The sequence below is a fragment of the Stegodyphus dumicola genome, chromosome 2, assembly GCF_044657685.1.
Source record: "Stegodyphus dumicola isolate Sdum_Otavi_A_Nest chromosome 2, ASM4465768v1".
Taxonomy (NCBI): domain Eukaryota; kingdom Metazoa; phylum Arthropoda; class Arachnida; order Araneae; family Eresidae; genus Stegodyphus; species Stegodyphus dumicola.
In genome coordinates this window covers 249067182-249088335 of record NC_140769.1, presented here as the reverse complement: position 1 = coordinate 249088335, position 21154 = coordinate 249067182, and the positions used below count along the sequence as shown (strand labels likewise).

At 31.9% G+C, this 21154-nt stretch overlaps 1 protein-coding gene across 5 annotated transcripts in view; it reads right to left on the bottom strand.

The window, feature by feature from the left end:
- didum (dilute class unconventional myosin) overlaps positions 1-21154 on the bottom strand; it is a 148002-nt gene that overhangs the window by 122862 nt on the left and 3986 nt on the right. For all 5 annotated transcript variants that reach the window (XM_085811997.1, XM_085812000.1, XM_085811999.1 and 2 more), the window contains exons 2-7: positions 13571-13672; positions 12099-12210; positions 11966-12022; positions 11725-11869; positions 4663-4819; positions 650-875 (exon numbers count right to left, since the gene is read on the bottom strand). In XM_085811997.1, coding sequence (XP_085668123.1) covers positions 650-875; positions 4663-4819; positions 11725-11869; positions 11966-12022; positions 12099-12210; positions 13571-13672 — 799 coding nt within the window. The remainder of the gene's footprint in view (positions 1-649; positions 876-4662; positions 4820-11724; positions 11870-11965; positions 12023-12098; positions 12211-13570; positions 13673-21154) is intronic.

The following is a 21154-nucleotide window of genomic DNA, read 5'->3' as shown; positions in this document are numbered from 1 at the left end:
TTTTTCACACTTAAAAAATTTCATTTTTTCAAGAGGAAATTTTAAATTGCATCTACCCAAAAATATTATATACATATATATACACACACACATAAAACAAATAATTCCATTACATTTTACTTCATCATAATTCCATGTTACAAGTACAAAAATTTAAAACTGAAAACATACTGAGATACAGCATATTTCATTGCTAAATAACATGAACACCAAAAAAATAAAATATCAAACAATTATGAAAAAAAATGGAGACGTGCAATTTGATTTTTTAGATTTCAGCTTAATACATGAATCTACATTTTTGTGCAACATTTCATGTGAAATGCGCAATCAAAAAGTGAAACTCATTTTTTTTTAAATAATGAACATTTGTTTCTATATATGCATAAAATGTAAACTTAAATTTAAAAAAAAAAATAAAAAATAAAAAAAGATGATGATTATGAAATGTGTGTTGGCAACACTTCCTATTTATAAAAATTATGACATAGTGACAGTTGGCAACTAATACTATTACAAATTTGTTGTCAAAGTCTTCTTTACAGATATTAAGAACTATAACTACTAAATTTTATGGCTATTGATGCCAGTTGCCAGCATTTTTGAAATCGTTCTTCCAGGGCATGAGGAACAGGGAGCAAAAACTCACCTAACTGCAGATCTTGTAATTCTTCTAGTTCAGAAGAAGCACAGAGCTGATAAAATATGTGATAATTTCTTTCATCAGGAGCCTGGAAAACTACTCTTGATTTCTCAAGTAGATACGTCCTCATGTTGGCACCAATAATATGATATTTTGGATTAAAGTCTATTTCTATGTATTTTCCAAACCTCGAACTGTTGTCATTTCGGGTAGTCTTGGCATTTCCTATAGCCTAAAAATAATATATATAAAATAAATATATTTAAAATAAATCTTGTTTCTCGTGGTAAATTCAAAATTATGAAAACTTTCATCACAGCAATTTATCTGACTATGTTCTAATCATCAATTTTGTTGGAATTTTGCAAAACATTTTATTACTTCATTTTAAAGCTTGCACACTAAGTTGCCCAAAACTACTTTATTTTGTCTCTCTTATCATTAAGAAGCAGAATTATGGCTGTTCTTGTTCTACACTGTGAACAGCAAGTTTCTATTTAAGAACCCAAAAGTTGATGTCTAAAGGTACATAGACTACTCTAAATAATTTTAAAACAAGAATTTTTCATTAGAATACTTTTGGTGAAGTTCAAAAGATGATTTTGAATCTTTCTATTTGTTATTAAGTGCTCAGGAACAAGATTACTATTGCATTTTAATCTTCACACTTGGCAACATTTTCTTTTCATTCTGCTTGCGTTTGCGTTAGGTGAAATTTATTTAATTATTTATTTTGAAAACTTGCTTATTTTCAACTTTTCTGTTAAGAAAAAAACTTTTAACTTAAAATATTACTAAAATAATTTTATGAAACTTTTCACAAACATTCTCTAAAATTTTGTGAGTTAAATCTGGGCTAAATGTTTAGGTTTATATAACTATCTAAAATTTTCTCAGGCAATTTTATAAATGAAAAAAGAAAAATTTCTCAAAAAATAGCTAGTGCATGTACTCAAACAAGTATATTTAATAGACATTTTAATTTATCACTTAGATTTTAGTCCATACAATTTCTTATACCTTAGTAAATATAAAAAACAAAAATACAATTAAAATATTGATAAATATTTTTGTGGGAACATTTCTAGTAATCCTAAAATTTAACACATTTTTAATCCAAAATGCAAGAAAATTGGAAAAATTATGCTTTGATAATATTTTTATCACCTGTTTCGATCATTTTAAGTAATATTCTGCTAAATAACACCAATAATAGATTTATTTGTACTATCTTCCAAAATCCGGGTAGTCCAAAATTTGATAACTTAATAATATATCTTTTGTTCACTACAAAAATTTGAAAATTTTAACAATAAGAATAAAATTAACACAAATAAGAACAGCATAAAAGTTTGTCACATTCCAGTAATAAAGAAAATACCATTTAAAAGTATGCAGTTTTTTAAACTATTTATTACCTAACCTAAATACCTAAAAGAAACAGTCATGATATTTAGTATAAATTAAACAACATGCGAGAAGTATAAGTAAAATAACAATCACATAATAAGTTCACCATTATGCTTGTATTTGCAATTATAGATAAGCATTATGTAGTCGATCACTTTAACCTTTTCACTTCCAATGACGATGATACATCTCGTTCTTCTTTTGTATGCCCATTATATCAAATGACATACAGAAGTGAAAAGTCAGTAGTAGCTCACTGTAGCTTATCTAATATAATAAAAATATTTTATGTGAATTTTTTAAAGGGAGATGACTGCTGAATACCATAAAACTTGACTGAATAGAACACTGTTAGTCTTAATCATAGGTCTCAATTTCTATAAATATGTATATTATGTCTTTGATTTTAAACATAGAACTGTTCTTTTGATATAAACAGCAGAATTACTGATTATTTATCACAGGTTATATTTCTTTGTTTTTTAAATGTTTATATAGTATATATATGTTCCACTCCTTATCAATAAGGTCTTCAAGATAATCTTTAGATCTTTAGAAAAGAAATTTCAGCTTGCAGTGTTTCTCAAGAATGCCACATAATTCAAGTCAGGACATCTGACCAGTCAGTTTTTCACTCAAAGTCTTCAGTTTCAAGAAATTTATCAAGCACATTTGCTCAACAAGGATATGCATAAAAAGAAAATTAGATCCTTAAGCACCTTTAATAGTTTTACATAAATACGCATCCTTCCAGAAAGAAATATCCCAAACAGGAAGTACTTGTAAACATCCTCAAAATACTTATATAAGTAGATAGAACATATAGACAGAATAGTAGTTGAACATATTCCAACAAGTCCACTTAAATAAATTTTCTTTACATTGTATAACTAAGTGCAGGTCTATGGATTTCAACTACAATTCCAAATGTAAGCTTGATATCAAATGAGATTAATGTAGCAAAAACACTCAAATGTATTGAAATCTTGATAATTAATGCCACTACTATTCACATAAACTGTCTACACAGAACTCCAGAGTGAAACAAGTTATTATTGTTAATGAGAGATTGCTGCAATTTCAGTTTAGTTTTGAATACTGTTATTCTTCTATATGTCATCAGTAATTCCTTTGGCTTTAAAGAAATCAGTTCATTTGAGTAAGCATTTGTGCTCATTTAAAATCATTAAACCAGTTCTAGTTTTCAAACCTGTACTTGCTTACTCTTTCATTCATTTTTTGGTTATAAGACACAGGTCACACTAACAGGCTCTGAAGGCCATGGGTTGAACATGCCTGCTTTTAACTTAGATGAATGGCTGTAGAATTTTTGTTGCAGCGGGCACAAACTAAACTTCAGAAACAGTTGTTTTATCTTCTTTGATTTTGTTCTTGCTTCCCAATACCCGTTTTAGCACCTATAAATTACTTCCAGAGGTATGAGACTATCTGAATTTAAACTTTCAGCCACCTTAACATTTCTATATTTATCTGCCTGCTTCTAAACAGCTATGAGCTTTTCATTCTAAAGATTTTTCTAAAATTACTTCTGTGCCATTAAAAAACTAATCTGGCTTTGATCAATATGGAAATCAAAAGTACTTTACGACTACCTACATCCCTGCTGAAAAATCAAAAAAAAATATTGATGAGGCAATGCACCGTATCACCAAAAAACATTTATGTGAAAACCCAGGTATGAATGCAGCACAGAAAGAACACGTGTGCACGTGGATTTGAACTTTTGAAATGTAGGCACTTTTTTTAATTAATATTTCTTTTTTTATTGGAAATATTTGTTTTTGTCATAAATAATCATAATGATGAATCTTTTTCCAGCTATGAAACAGACAGCATTGCCTTTCTTCAGAAATATAGAATTTAGCCCAACAATAAAGAATGCAAAAATTTACATTCTGTGAAGTTACATTTCTTAACCAAACAAATTTTATGAATATGCAATGTGAATAATTGCCAGCAAAGCTTTAGAATACAGGCTGAAAATTGGCTTGGAGATTGTTATATCTTGTTAACAACAACTGCTTGATAAGAGAATACATATCAATGATATTCTGTGAAGAAGTGGGATTATCTTTAACTGTAACTACTGAATAATGTAATCACCTGAGAACAGCGTATGTCTTCTATGGAAAAAGAAAAATTCACAAATTAATGAATGAATGAATAAATAAAAAAATGGAACTGGATGCATTATAAAAGTAGATGTTTTTCTTCAAAGTTTTACTGAAAGACAGCCAAATATGTTTCTCCAAAGCTAAGAGCAAAAAATGTTGCCAAGTTTGCAACCTTGTGGCAGAGATAATCAGAAAGTACCAAATTAAATCCTTGAGAAGAAACAGATTTTGTACAAAGCATTAGTTACACCTTTAGATTTTATGTCTTCCATCAAGTATGAATATTTATGAATAAAATTGGAAAATGCAGCAAAACTCAAATTTGAGGATTCTGGATGTAGAATTACAGAATTTGATGCTAGAAGAAAATAAATTTTACTTCCATTACAGGATTGGATATTGCAGCTAAACTCAAATATTGAGATTTAAAATGTAGAATTACAGAGTTTGATACTAAAAGGAAATATATTTTACCTCCATGATAGGATTAGAAGCTAGTACTTTTTTCTCAATCTGAGTTTCTGTAGAGGAGCCTCCAACTGTTGCAAAATACCTCATTGCATATTTTGCAGACACCGTCTTCCCAGCACCTGACTCTCCACTCACAATAATTGACTGATTTTGGCTTTCTCTAATAGAAAACATAAAATTATTTTTTATCAGCAAGTTAAAAAAAAAAAAAAAAAAAAAAAGAATTGAAAATGAAACATGAAATAAATTATCCTCTGTACTTTAGGAAGTTAAAAAAATGCAGAATTCATTAAGCTAAAAATTAAATTAAAAAATTTTAATAACAAACACATCAAAAAAAATTTTAAAAGTCTTGAAATAGATTTTAGTTCAAGTTAAATATATTTCATGCATAGACTAACTAGCAATTTTTTACCATACATAAAATTTTAGAAACTTTAGTCTTCAACTTAAAAAAAAAAAAAAAAATTATTATTCACGCCAGCAATTCTGCGGAAACTACAAAAAGCAATTCAAAGGGATACATTCTCTTACAGATGATCAACCCATTAGCTGCTGGTGTTGCGTTGACGCAGTGGTCAAAATAAATGCGTATATAACTACCTAAAATATTTTATACGGCAAATAATTTTGTGTAGGGAATTATGAAAGTTGGGGAAGTTGAAATTCATGTAAGAATTAAGTTTCAACCTTCTAAAAGCATTGGTAGTCATACGAAAAAGTTTAAAAAGCAGAAAACTTGAAATGGATAAAAAAGGAAACCTCAGTTATGTCTCAGGAAGAAAATGAAGAAAGAGATAGAACAAAAACTATACAAGGCAAAATACAAGGCAAAACTAGTGGAGAGATTTTCAATTTTCTTTTTGGTTTAGACATTTACTCTCTTCTCGTTGAACAGACAAATATATGCTCTCAGCAAAAAAATATATAGCTATATGACAAGATTTATTGGAATATTATTGCTTACAGGATAATAATAATAATAATATTTATTCTTAGCCTGCCTCGCCTCTCATTGGGCACTACAAGTCATTCGTTATTAATTAATTACAAAGCAAATTACATTTATAAATACAATTTGATGTTGGTTTTTCCAACTTACATTGGCTTAGAGATAGATATATTCAAACTTGTTTTCACTAATAGTTATATTAGTGAAAACAAGTTTGAATAGGAATTTGAATATATATATGAAAAAGTAAGTTAATTACATATTTATATAAGGCATGCTGCCTTTTACATATCGTCAGGTTTTAACCTGGTATGACTTGTATGATGGTCTTGTTGTCATTGACGAAGCTGACAAACTGTCTTACTTCCTGGAGACTGTAGAAATCCGTTAGGTAACCTCTGAGACCTTTACTTTGGAGTAGGGCGGTGTTGGCTGGAGATCTAAGCGACTTGGTGAGTGGGCATGAAGTGATGTAATGGACGGCATCTGCTGTGCTGGCGGGTGATCCCCAACTGCAATTGACGTGTAAATGTAGAAACCTCTCTAAATATTGGGGGAACCTTCCATGATTGGAAAGGGCCTGAACCATGTAGTGGTTCAAGTAAACTCTTGACAGCCTGACGATCGGGAAGATTGCGAAGGTGTATCTTCCGGTGTCCCCTTGTTCCCATCTTTCTTGCCATTGTGACATGAAAGCCTCTTCGATGTGATGCTTGGCTGCTCTCGTGGAGATCAGAAGGGAGATATCTAAGTCTTGGCGAGATGTGGCTGCCTTTGCGAAAGTGTCTGCCCGTTCGTTCCCTCTTGTCCCTTGATGACCTCTTACCCAGTGAAGGGTGACTTGTTTTGTATTACTCAGAGTAGAGACAAGCTCTTTTAGAGATTGAATATGCGCTGGAATCTTGCCTGTCTCTGTAAGACGCTCATACTGTCTGTGTAGATAGAGATCTTGTTAAAATCTGAACTGCTTGCCCAGAGGGCTGCTTTCCTAAGTGCTAGGGATTGCTTACGGGATATCATAATTTACCTCAAGAAGAAATGTATTGGTTTTTTGATAAGGACATTTCTGTTCCTATTGTACGAGAATCGATGTCATGTTTGCAGTACAGTAATATGAAGCAGAATTTGCATTTAGCTGACAGTAGTCAAATTGACAATACTGATAAATTATATAAGGTGAGACCATACCTAAACTTACTAAATAAAAAATTCCATCAATTTGGTATATTTTCCCACGATCTGAGTACTGATGAGCAAATGATTCCTTGTCTAGGCAAACATTCAGCAAAGATGTTTTTAAAATGAAAACCTATAAGATTTGGATACAAAGCATGGACTCTGGCATCATCTGATGGATATGCGTGTCATTTTGATATTTATTCAGGTAAGTCAACAGCTCCAAAATTACCAGAATATGAAGAATTTGGGCTTGGAGGAAGTGCTCAGTATTGTTGAAACTCATGCCAATCATACCATTTTGATAACTTTTTTACATCATTTCAGCTTCTCTGTCATCTAAAAAATAAAGATTTCGGTGCTACAGGAACAATTCAGGAAAACAGCAAATATGCCCACTAGAAACTGTGAAATGTGTCCGTAAGAAAGATGAGGGTTATTATGATTACCTGTATGAAGAGAAAAACAATAATTTTTGTCCGATGGAATGACAATTTGGTTTAACTGTTGGCTCAACATTTGGATTTCAACATACAGCTAAAAAGTAATCCAGTGCTCCACTCAAAGGAAACATTGCACGAGTACAAATCTACTCACTAAGCACCTGTAGTCTTAATTCCGGTGACATTGCACGAACGCAACACTAGCTTTTTCCACAGGTAAGAACACTTTTTTTTTTATTTTCAATGTAAATTTATGTTATAAATGCTTAATTTAATATTTTTTATTAATTTCATGAGAAAGGAATCATTCCTTGTAGTTTTGGCCATTAATGGGTTAAGTCAGTATATTAAACTTGTTTTAATGATTAAATACCACTTCTCAATTAATTTTGTTAAATCAATTACAGCTCTAAAAAAAATTAAGAAAGAAATATATAATTTTCTACTTTATCATCAACTCATGTTTGACTGACTGTGTAAAATTACACATGTGGTATGCTTTTAGCAATTTTTACCTTCTAAAGAATTAATGAGTATCTGAAAATATGGCTGTAAATGATAGAGTTCTATTAAAATCTAATATCTGTGTTTCAACTGTTTAGGAAATCGTAAAGTAATCGGTTGCAGAAATAAATTTTCTTGCCCTACTTAAGAAGAAACATCACCTGACTTATTTTCCTAGGAAGCAAAAAATAAACAAACATATTGTTTCGCAGGAGGTGAGTCATGAAAATAAAAATATTCAGCCAACTTTAGACAGGTCAGCTTCATCATTTCACCCTTTACGAGGTAAAGCTAAAACTGATCAAAATTTATTTTCAACAACCTGTAGTCTCTCCAATGAATTAAAAGCTGTCATACTCAGCACTTTTGTTTGTTTGATTAAAGATGTATGGAGTAACTTTTTTAAAGATATGGGTTTGTTAGATGTCCGAGTTCAAATTCAAATTTTATGAGCAAAAGGTTAGCAGATTTGCTTCAATTAAAGGGGAAAAAGTCTAACATTTCTGCATCAAAAATAAATAATTTATCTTTGAATGTAAATTCTAGAGTTAGTGCAAACTATTCAAAATAAAGAAAAGAGTTTTAATTTGAGTTTGAATTTTTTGGTGGTTCCTAATATTACTGAATATACTTTCTCTAAGCTGCTTGAAATTAATGTTTCATTTTTAGATAGCATTAATTTAGCTGCTGACAAATTTTTTTAATCTGGTCCAATAGAATTTTTTTAACGTGCAGAACATTTCTAAGAGTTTTCAAAACCAAGTCAAAAGCTTCAAATTTAAGATTACAAAACAGCGTTTTTGGCTATGTTGTAAGTGGGGCTCTTCCTGCTAAAGGGGAAAGTAAATTACATTGTGGACTGTGGACTTATTACATGTAATTTGGAGTTAGAAAGAACAGTAAAGGAATTTTGAGAAATCAAAAATGTAGAAAGGCAGTCTGAGATTTCTACAACAAAAGAAGCAGATATTTGTGACGAGCATTTTCTGAAAAACTATACTAGGACTGAAACCGGAAAATATGTCATAAAGATTCGTGTCTTGGTGAATCCGAGAAAAATGCCGTGAAACGTTTAAACTCATTGTGATATTGCCTAGGTAAAGAGCCTAAATTTTGTGAACTTTATGAAACTTTTGTTAAAGAGTATTTAAGTATCAATGATATAGCATGGTGTGGTGGTGTATTGAGAATAAAGCAAAGCACATTAGGGCTTCTGCCTAAGGGGAGGGATGCCTTCGTGGAGGACTTTCTAAGGGAAACTGGCTCGTATACACGTTACACATGGGGAAAACCATGTAAACGCCCATGCAGCCAGCCCGTTCGCGGGATTCGAACCTCGGACCGAACTACCAGTGTTCAGCGATTTTACCGCTTGGCCACTGGTGGGCATCGGCTGCATGGAAGTAAGAGAATATGAAGAACCAGATGTAAAATATTATATTTCACATCATTGTGTATTGCATCCTGAATCAAACAGTACAACCCTTGAGAGTCATATTAAATACATGTGCTTTATCTTCTACTGGAAAATCATTAAACTGTTTACAGTTTAATGAGGTAAAATTCAGGATGATTTAACAGTCATTGTGCTGAAATTTAGGAAACTTCAGTTCACATGTGTAGCAGACAAGATCAACAACAACAACAACAAAACAAACAAAAAAAAAAAAAATTATTAGATGATATCAACAGATACTAGTGAATGAGATTTATTGAGAATTTTATTCAAAGCATAAATGCATAATCCAGTAAAAACATACCAATTATGCACTGTAATGTATGGACAACTAGTGCACCTTTTTAGGCAACAAGATCAGTGCTGCAGTTAGCCAAAGATGAGGGAAATGACTTTCTGTTAGCATCTTCTGTGCTGCTAAAAGACATCTATATGGATGATGTCTTAATAGGAGCTATTAGTTTAAATGAAGCTAAGAACATTCAACAACAGCTTATATCTTTATCAGGTAGAGTAAGCACAAAGCTTTACAAATGGTCAGAGAATATTCAGCTCCTTATGTGTGATTAGACTACAGAATCTGGCTATTCATTCACTAATGATACTAAAAGTTTAAGTATACTTTGGAAACCACCAGCAGATTGTTTTGGGTTTAATTTGAGTATAGACCAAAGTGAAGTATATACAAACTAGCTATGCTATCTCAAATAAAAAGAATACTTGATCCCTTAGGTCTGATAGGTACAGTTATTGTAAAGTGTTTTTACAAAAGTTATGGTTGTTAAAATTCAACTGGTGTGGCACACTTCCATTAAATAAAAAATCCTGAGTGCAAAAGCTTTCTTAATTCCTTAAAGGCTGTAAACATTATCAATGTCCTGAGATGGGCTCTGAATGAACAGTTTGCGAGTTTAGAGTTACACAGATTTGCTGATGCTTCAGAAATGGCATATGGAGGTGTCATCTATGTGAAATCCATTAATTCTTATGGTGACTCTGAGGTTAAACTTCTCATTAGAAAATCCAGGATAACACCTCTAATGTGTATATCTATGCTGCATCTCGAACTCTGCTGCTGCACTATTGGGTTAATTGATAAGAAATGTCTTAAGTGAACTAAAACCTTTTTCTGAACAGATAGCACCATTGTATTGGCATGGTTAAGGAAGGAGTATAAAGATCTCAAAACTTTTGTTGCTAATCAAATATGGATCATCCAAAATTTATCTGTGGCTGAACAGCGGTATCACGCCCCTTCTAAACAGAACCCTGCAGACCTCATATCAAGAAGTAGTCAAACTTCAAACATGTGAACTGTGGTGGTGTGGTCCCCCATTTCTACTACAGCCTGTGATGATTGAGTGCCAAGATCATATTCCCTGTGGAACTGTTTCTTTGTGAATTAAAACCCCCAGTATTAAGTGAAATATGTGCACTTATTAGCATTTCTCAGCTTTTAGATGTCATCAATGAATGTTCATCTTACAATAAATTGCTAAGAGTAGTGGCTTGGTGCAAAAGATTCTTGCATAATACCAAACATCCATTGCATCCTACCCACGGAACAGTGACAAACAGTGAACTTTCTGGTGCTTTATTGTGCCTTGTTAAGAAATGCTCAAAGAACTTCATTTGTGACAGAAATCCATGCTTAGAAAAGAGCACTCCTATTCCTAATGGCAGTAAACTACTGAATTTGTGCCCATTTCTACATCACGATGGATTACTCAGAGTGGGTGACAGACAGACAAAAAGTGACTTAAGTGAAATGAAAAAACATTCTACAGTTCTGCCAACAAAACATATTTTTACTGTAATCGTGATTAATCATTTCCATGTTCCTTATTTGCATGCAGGTACTGAAACAACACCATCACTTATAAGGATTAAATTTTGTATTGTTTCTGCAAGAAATGTAGTTAGAAAAATTATATATTTAATTGTATAATATGTAAAAGGGTAAATTCCAAGTCTGCACAGTATAGATGGCTCATTTACCAGCTGTGAGAGTGACAATGTCCAGAATTTTTGCTAGAACAGGTCTTGATTTCTGTGGTGTGCGTTCTGAGATGCTGCCGAGAAATGTTAATTATTCGGCTCTCTAAATAAATAATAAATTAGTGATTCAGTCCACTGTGCTATTCTTGTGTGACGTGTTTTTATTTTAAATGCGAATTTAACTAAACTATTGACGGGCCCAGACATGATTGCTAACCAAGAAATGCTGTCCTACGAAGATACACGTTATTATTAGAAGAACAAACACTATGGAAGAAGGCCATGGATGAAGAAGTGGAATAGTCTTTATGGAATTTAAATGAAAATAAAAAATTTAAAAGAGAAATTTTGAAATTCATTTTATATAAAATATATTCAAAATAATAATTTACAAGAAGCTATTTTACAAATGAACCACATAATCTGTTTAAAACAGTTCTATGTTAATAAAGAAAAACAGGAATCTGCCGTCTGTATATTTCTCATGACTTTAAGAGCAGACAAAAAAAAAAAAAAAAAAAAAAATCAGACCTTACCTTTCCATTTGTGTATAAGCTTCTTCTGAAACTGCAAATATATGGGGATCGAGGTCACCCATCGACTGACCTCGATATGCCATGATAGTATCATTTCCATAGATAGGCAGTTCTTCATATGGATTGATTGCCACAAGAACAATGCCTAAATAATAAACATTTAAAAAAAATTTAAATCATCAAAAACCATAAATTTCGTAGAATAAGTCAGATATTAATTGTAATAGGTATATTAACTTACCGCAATAGGTATAGATTGCATTTTGGTTGCAGAATCTGACTTGCAAATTGTACAAAACTGGAAAAAAATAATTTAATAAATTTATGAATATAAACTTAATATTTATGAAAAAAAAATTTTTTTTAATTCTTACCAGCTGGTTCATGCAGATAGGATAAAGAAGTCAAATCATTTTCCCCAATCAGAATATCAGGATTCCGTAAAGGAGGCAGCTGGTCATTAGATGTCACCTTAATGACTTGTTTCTGCAAATACGCAGAAGTTATTCACACAACTATGCAGATGAGAAAATAATTTCAATGTATGTTATTTTTCATCATGTAGTTGCTGAGACATAATGCAGTTGTTGAAGGAACAGGCAGTAATTTCACATTGTAAAAAATGCAAAGATTTAATTATTTTCCTGTTTGTACCATAAAGATTCTCGAATAATTCATATAAGGATATTATTGGACAATATATAATAACAATTGAGTCTAACATACTATTAATAATCTCAGCAATATTTAATAAATGATAACATCTCTAACACTTTTAACAAGAAATGAAAGAAAAAAATCAAAGAAAGCATGAAAAATTATAAAAAATTAAAAACTACAAATGATCCTTAAATTATATGAATTTGAACTGTATGGCTTCACTTATACATAAACTTTATCTAACAAAAATATTCAAAATATATTTGGAGATTTACAGCAAGCTATAAAAACATGCAGACAAATTATAGTTTGTGAATATATATGTGTGTGCAATAAATATTTTTAGAAAGATGATGTAGAATGTTATGCAGTTGATGCATAAGATGTACTTGCAGTCACACTTATCACTGCAAACACTTCTTTACTTTCAAGTGTTCACAGTTATGACTGCAAACACTTGACAACAAAAGCAGTTACGACATCAGACATTTCCATCTAAATGATTCATCAATTTAATAAACCAACATGATTTTCAACAATTCTCGATTATTTTTCATTGTATGTATTTTATCATAGCAAGCCTAATACTGCAACAATTTGCACAGTGAATCTAGTCATGTGTGCAGTACTCTCACGAAGTACAAAGAGGTCATGCCATTTGAAGAAAGAAGTTTAACTACTTTATATGCACTGTGCAGTTTTCAAACATTTCACTTGTTACAAAATCTCTCATGCTTTATACTTAGTATTAGTGAAATGTATAATATCTACAGTGCTTTGTAACCTTTAAAACAAAATCAATGCAATGCTGATAGTTATCTTATATTCTAAACTTATGATATGGATGAATATAATGGAATGTATACACTTTTCTTGTGAGAGTTTTCAGAATTATTTTTTTACTGTGCAGCTTAGCTTTATTGTACGAATGCACAAAAACACAAATAACATGTATCAACCTATTATGGTATCAATAAGACTTCTGTTTAAGAGCAAGATATTAATTATTAAATTTGTAATGAATCAAATTACTTGAATTGAAATTTTAAATGTGAATTTGAAACTGCAAGAACTGGTGGCACCCTCAATCCCCATACGTTTCAGAATGAACCATCATTTCAAAAATATAAATAATAATGTACATGGAATATGAACAAAATTTTAAATAAAACAAAATATTACTTACCCTTCCATCTTCAAGTTCCACATGCAATTCATTTTTTTCAAATTTCTCAACTTCTGCACCAACCCAAACATGTTCTGGATCAGGAATCCAAACACGGGCCCCCTATCAAAAAGTACGAATATCATAAATTAAAAGACAGGCAGAAACAAAATTGAGAAAATATATTTATCTCAACAATAATTCATTTTCAGAATGAACATTTTACACACCTGCTTAAATTTAGTAATTAGAACTTTTGCAAAAACATTACAAAATTTCTTGGTACCTACAGCAATGATTGTGATGACAATAACATTATAACAATAAGATTCTCCCAGGGCAAATTTCCATCAAAAGTAAATAATATTCTCTAAAACAGCCAAAACATTATGACCACCTACTCAAAACCACATTGTGCAACCTATGGCCTGCAAAACAGCTGCAACTCGCTTTGGCATCGATGCCATAAGTTCTTGGTAGATGACTGGAGACAGGTACCACATGTCTAAGCAGCAGTCACGCAAAGGTGAGATATTCCAACATGGTGGTGGTTGAGCTCTGAGCAGCCGCACCATCACATCCCAAATGTGCTCTATCAGATTAAGGACAGGTGAGTTAAGTGGGATTCATTCTTATGCTCCTCAAACCAGTCCAACACCATTCGAGCCTTGTCACATGGGGAGTTGTTGGAAGATTCCATTTCCAATTAGGAAGACAGATGCCCTCTAAGGGTGCACCTGATCCAGTTATGCTCAGAGAGTCTGCAGCTTTCATTGTCTGTTCTACCACAACTAAATATGGTCCCAGAGACACCCATGAGAGCATTTCCCAAACAATAACCACTACAAGTCTGTGCATGGGTGGCAATAGTATCACCTGCTATACAAGACGGGGCTGTTTGCCTGGAAGATGGCGTACACTGAAACGACCACAGATGTGATGAATAAGAAATCATGATTCATGCGACCAGGCAATCTTTCACTTCCACTTAAGGAGTCTTCTACTTATCCATGATCCAGTTTCGATGTTCTCAAACCTAATGTAGGCCTAGTTGACAATAACGCTTGGTCAACAGAGGCACAGGAGCCAGATGTCTGCTGCACAGTCCCATATCCAACAGTGTCTGTTGAACTGTGTGTTCCAAAACACTTGCAATTAGGCCTGCATTATATTGGACTGTTAACTAAACCACTGTCTGGTGCCAATTTTGCTGTACCGAACAGGACAGTCTCCAACGTCCTTTTTCTTTTATGACGCGTGGATGTCCAACACCTTGGTATCTACAGCTGGTTTCACCATCATGTATCCACTTTGTATAAATACTTGCAACAGCAGATCGTGAACAAGCTACCAGTGGTGCAGTTTCAGAGACACCCGTTCCGAGTCTTCGGGCCATTGCATTATTTATTCTATCAAATTCAGTAAACCTTTCCCATCACTCGCAAAAGAAAGTGCACGTATGATTCCTTACCTTCTCAGCAGCATTTAAATACCATTCCCACTTAATCACATACCCTCCATATAATCCAAATGAGTTCATTGAAAAATGTAGAGATGGTCGTAATGTTTTGGCCCGTCAGTGCATAATTATTACACAGAAGGTATTTACACATTTTTAGAATGATTTTGATAAAGAATTAAAAAGCAGAAAATGTCGTGGAATAAAAATTTTTGGCAATAGCTTATTATTTGAAATAAGAAATATTGTCTGTTATATTTAAATTTATTCTTCTTTCAAAATGTCGCATATAAACAAGCTATGGATTGAAGGATACGTTTTGAGCTTTCCAAAGAGAAGTATTCTTACACTATAATCAAAAAAAACTGTGAAATGCATGGCATTAAAATGTCTTAATGCAAAACTTACAACATTATCAATCATATAGGAAAAATATATCAGTCTTTACTCTGATATCAAAAGACTCCAAACGAACATCCAAAAAAGTACACACTGCTTCTAATGTAAAGTTAAATCGTTAGTAATAAGAGAAAATATGCCAATGCCAAAATCAATTGCAAAGTCTTTAAATACATCTGTAACAAGAATAAAAATAATAAACTAAGATTTACAACTTAAAAAAGCTAAAAAGCATAATGTTCTCCAGCTTTTACTGAGGCATGTGACTCATTGCAGAGCAATCTGTAGAACCCTGTATGAAAACTATTTAGCACATAAATATTATTTAGAGATAAATGGAAATATATTATAACCCTTGATGAAGCATCACTTACCTAAATAACTGTAACAAAAAAGGAGATTTATTATCTAAAACAAATAAAAAAAGCATAAACCTGTTTCTGTCAATGCAAAGAAAGTCCCAGTAAGAGGTTTATGATTGTCACAGAATTCTCTTAAAGTGGGAAATTAAAAATAAGGTGAGTGGAATAAAATGTTAAAATCAACTCAACATACTATCAAGAGAAAGTTTTATGTCCTATATTTAGAGAAGAAATTCCATTTCTTCATCCCAATGATTTTCAAAGAGTGAAACTTCATCAAGACAAAGCAAGAAGTCATACTTTGAAAAGCATCAATGCATTACTAGAAAAAATGAAGACTGATATAGGTATTGTATATACAGAACAGAGTGTGAAATCTAGGCTACAAATATTCCAGAATGATCTAAAATCCAGCCTTCCGGACTACGAGCAACCTTTTTTCTTATACAATTTTTTTGTATGCTTCACACATGCCCATTTGGTGTTTTCTCATGAATAATATGTGGTGGATCGTGATTCTTAATTTCACTTTGGCACTCAAGAAAATATCTCCGTACTGAAGAAACAATCATTTACTATTACACTTACTGAATAATTAATATCCCACGTGGCAACCTAGTAAATCATTAACATTTTTTTGTTTTCATCATCATCTATTATCAACACACAACAGCTTGAGAAATGACTCATGCAGCAATATCTAAATATTTTTGGTACTTTATCTGCCCACAAATCTGGCAATAGTATCTCATTATGTTCCGGTGACCATGCAAAATTCTGTTTTTGTTTCTTGCATATTCTCTTTTTGAGTCTTTGAATTATTTTTTAAAAAATTTTCAAATAATATTAGCTGAAACAGCATGATAACCTTTTATGGTATTCTTGGCGATGATTGCAGACTTCAGCTTAATTGCATTGGGAAGTGTCGAGTGTGTTGACAATGACAAATTTAATAGAAGTTCCTTTCATAAGCAAAAAAATAGATTTTTTAAGTTATATTCAAAGGCCAAAAGATTACTTTTTGTGGTGTTTGAAATCAGAATAACTGATTTTTTTTTGTTCAGATAAATCCAGGATAGTGCTAGAGCTGGTGCAATTGCACTAGGTAACATAATTTAGGAGAGACAAGTTCTTAGAATTTATTTAAGACTCGGATAAACTTTCAGCATGTGCGGGAAGTAGATGTAAGTATAATAAATAACTTAACTAATATAATTCAGGCTCATCTTTGTCCAAACGTGATAGAAGCAAGAAAAAATTTAGCGGATAAACATGTCTTTAGTCCCTAATCTCATGACACATCACCAATCATGTATGATGATGCCTTTGTGAAAATTTACAGAATAAAATATACCATTTCTTTATATCTCCCACCTCTCCAAAAGATCTGGTTTTCTATGAAGACAACTGCTTAAAAGTTACTATGTTCAATACTAATGTTTCATGTGTGTTTTCAAAAAGACTGGTCATTTTCAGAGGGGGTCATCTTGTTATCACACAAGAAGTTTGACTATAATATGACTTAGCTGTATTTTTATTTTACCGCTCCTAATACTTTTTCTTTATATAGTAAAAGTTTTCTCATGTCCGATGGTAAATAGATCAAATCAAAATTCCTAAATAAGATAATAAAAATATTACGAATGCAACACTTGCTTTTTAAGGGACCCCCCTAAAAAAAGAAAGCTTTGATTATTAATAATTGCTATTCTAGAGTTTATAATCCTATTGAAAAGTGAATCAGCGTCTTTAACTATTGCAACTGAAATTTACTAAATCCACAGAAGGCAATAAATGAACAGAAAATATTAATTCATTGCAATGCTTAACAGTGCACAAACGAATTTTAATATTTCCTAAGACGAACACCGTATGCATTTTATTTCTGCTTTGAAAAAGCATTTTATTTCTGCTTTTTTCACTCTCCATTATTCCAGATGGTGTTCATAGCTTAAGGCATCATGCTATTGAAATCCTAATGCTGTGCTGCTATGGATACCAGAGTCATTAGCTTCAATTCCCTTTGGCAAAAGAGTCCGTTTTAACCTCACCGATAATCCTGCCGAAGATAGCAGCCCCAGTGGACAAAAGGTAGCATACACTTTTCTCAAAAGTTGCTATTAACTTACAACTAGTTAAATTAATTGTTGGGGGGGGAGGACTTGTAAAAAGGCAAAGGAACTATATGATTTTGTATTGGAAATCAACCCCCTCCCAAAAAAAGGCACTTTATGAAAGGCATTGAAACACTCTATGCTTCTCACAACAAACTTTTAAAAAGTTGCATCAGTCACTGTTCCAAGCAAATATCACAACATTAAAAAAAAATAATAACTGTAGAATGCACTTATTATGCAGTAATAAAAATCTTTTCAATTAACTTTTATTTATTTTTTTTAATTCCAACAATATTTAGGTTTATTTAAATTATACATAGTACTTCCTTAATCTGAATTATACCTAACATATTTTTCCCACAGAAAATTAACTTTACAAAACATGATTTTGTTGTACTTGCAATATATCAATGACACTGCCTCCACATTTGGCAAGGATTTACCGTATTTCATAAACATAATTATCCTTAAGTAGAATTCCTTAAGTAGAAGGCATTTTTAATCTGCTATGTAGAACCAGTTAACCTCTTTATGTACTCAACCGAGTTTAACTCAAATACACCAAACTAAATTATTTCTACACACCCGAATAAATACATTCAAGAACATTTTTTGGTTAATCTTTGGATTATGGTAACTTGGCGATTTTTTGGCAAAAATATGGCGACCAACCCTGCTACAGGAACCTGCTAGTTTTGTTTTGGACGCCATTTTGTTTTTACGAAGTAAAGGCATTTTTTTTTTTTTTTAAACTCAACATTTTTTTCCAACAATCTGCTAGCCGAATTATGCTTATACTAGAACTTTTATGGAACAAAAGTGCTTAATCATAACGAAGATAAGGTGCGAAATTGGGAGAAAGTGCAGAATCGCCCACTGCTTGCCGTGTTTTTAAGAACTGCACATACACAGTATCCATGTACACGTCAACCTAGTTTCACTTAAAAAAAAACCTAGAATTGCACAAAAATGGCATTGCGCACACTCTTGACTTTATCCATGTACACTGCTAAAGTTCTAGCTAGTAACCTTTATTGCCTTACCAAAATGTTGCCAAACTACCTGTTACCATATTCCAAAGATTAGCCCTTTTTTTCAGATACGAATGCAAAAATATATTTTTGCTATAGTTTTCAGTTAAAATAAAGAGGCTGAATTAAAATAAATAAAAAAATTGACAGAAAAAAGACCCCTTTCTAAATTTTTACTTTTACATTAAGGGGTTAATCAGAAAACAATAATTATGCAATAGAATCAATATCGAAGGTAATGCCAACCGATGCTTCTGCAGATAACTGAAAACTCATCAAAAATTAACACTACACATATTTCAAGTTAAAAAATAATTACAATTATTACAAATATTCACCACTTTATATATATATATATATATAAAAATTTAAAACCCTTTTCAAATCATCAATTTACCGATACATGAAAACAGAGAAAAGCAGTTACCCTTATTTTTATGGTAATTCTTTTTTTATATAGCTAATATACATTTTAAGACTAGAAATGACTAGAAATTTAAATTAGAAAAAGATTACATTATAAAAGATTATGCAGGCCTGAATTTCATATTTTTTTGATTCAAATAGACAATTTTGTTAAAATTTACTCTACGGTCCCTCTTGACCAATCGTCTCTTTTTGGATGCCAAGATCGGCCTGCAACACAAAACCAAAACAAGAAGTCAAAGACTTACACAAACTCAGTGTCCATGTACACATAGACCTATTTTAAAAAACATCAGAGAACTGCACAAATTAGGAATTGGGCACTGCCTTAACTTTGTAAATAACATTGATCTATTTTACTTAAAGAAAATGAGGAAGCTAAAACAAAGTTAGCTAACCAGAAAAAATTCGCAGCTGTCTTAGCTGAAAAAATTTGCAGAGTTCGTATAAATAACCAAAAATACACAAACATAGAGGAATAAATAACCAAAAATACATATTTCCTAACATAAAAACATTAAACAACATATTTTTCAACAAAAATTAACACACAGAGAATAAATAATGAAACGTCAATTTTTTAAGACACCTTTTTTTTTCACGTGCATATGTTCACGCTTCCCACCCTCCATCCTCCACACAAACAATTAAATTTTTCTTCGTTTCGGCTCATCCACTGCTAATCAACATTCATCCTCATACTAAAATGATGGTACACATAGAAAAATAATAGCAAGTTCAAAATCCAAGACCATACCATGCGTGTACAACCAAACACAGCAATTGAAAAGAATGGTAAGAACAAAAAACCCAGGTCCATATGAAAGGGCTAATATTACACAAAATAGCCAAAATCTAAATTTATCACAACATGTTTGATGATATTTGCAGACATAACCCCTTTTTAAAGACAAAAACTAAAAAAAAAAAAAAATTCTCCAAGGCTAGTTTTGCCAACATTATCAACATTAGGGTTACCGAAAAATCTATTTCATGCAGCGGGCTTCCAAATTTTACGAACAACCAATACCACTTGGCAATTTTTTTCACACAAAACCCAAGGAGTATCGTACGGTAAAGATCAACCGACAATGTATAATATTCAGATGAAAAAATTCTATATATTTTCAATTTATGAATAACAGATTTAATATTATTGTTGTAATTTAATATCAGGTTTGAACTAGAATTTTATCAGTTGTTTGCAAGAAATAGAACAGACTTATAATACAGTTGCAATGCTCTAAGTATTCAATAAATTATGACCCCTAACACATAGTTGAAAAATTGCATGTAACATGTTTCTGAGGTAAAAGTATATTTTAGGGTACCCCTTGGCGAAACTTGGCAATTTTTGGGGGTACATGGATACTGAGTTTGTGCAATTCTTTTACTTATTATTTTGGCTTACATTAACGGCAATTTTTGCACCAATAATCGCTACTATGCATAGCCAAAATGTCAAGACAAAGAACTGCACAACTCTGTATCCATGTACACATTGACCTATTTTCACTTTAAAATAAATCCTCGAATTGCACAAAAATAGCATTGCGCACTCCCTTGACTTTATCCATATAAACGTCAATCTATTTTCACTTAAAAAAATCTAAGAATTGCACAAACTTGCATTGCACACTCCCTTCACTTTGTCCATGTACACATCGATATATTTTCACTTAAAAAGTCAAAGGAGCACCCAATTCAACACAGGCAAACAAAAAATACATAATCTCAATAAACTACATTTTAAACCAAACAATAAAATAATATAAAAAAGGAAAAACATGTTATACATTTAAGCACTACAA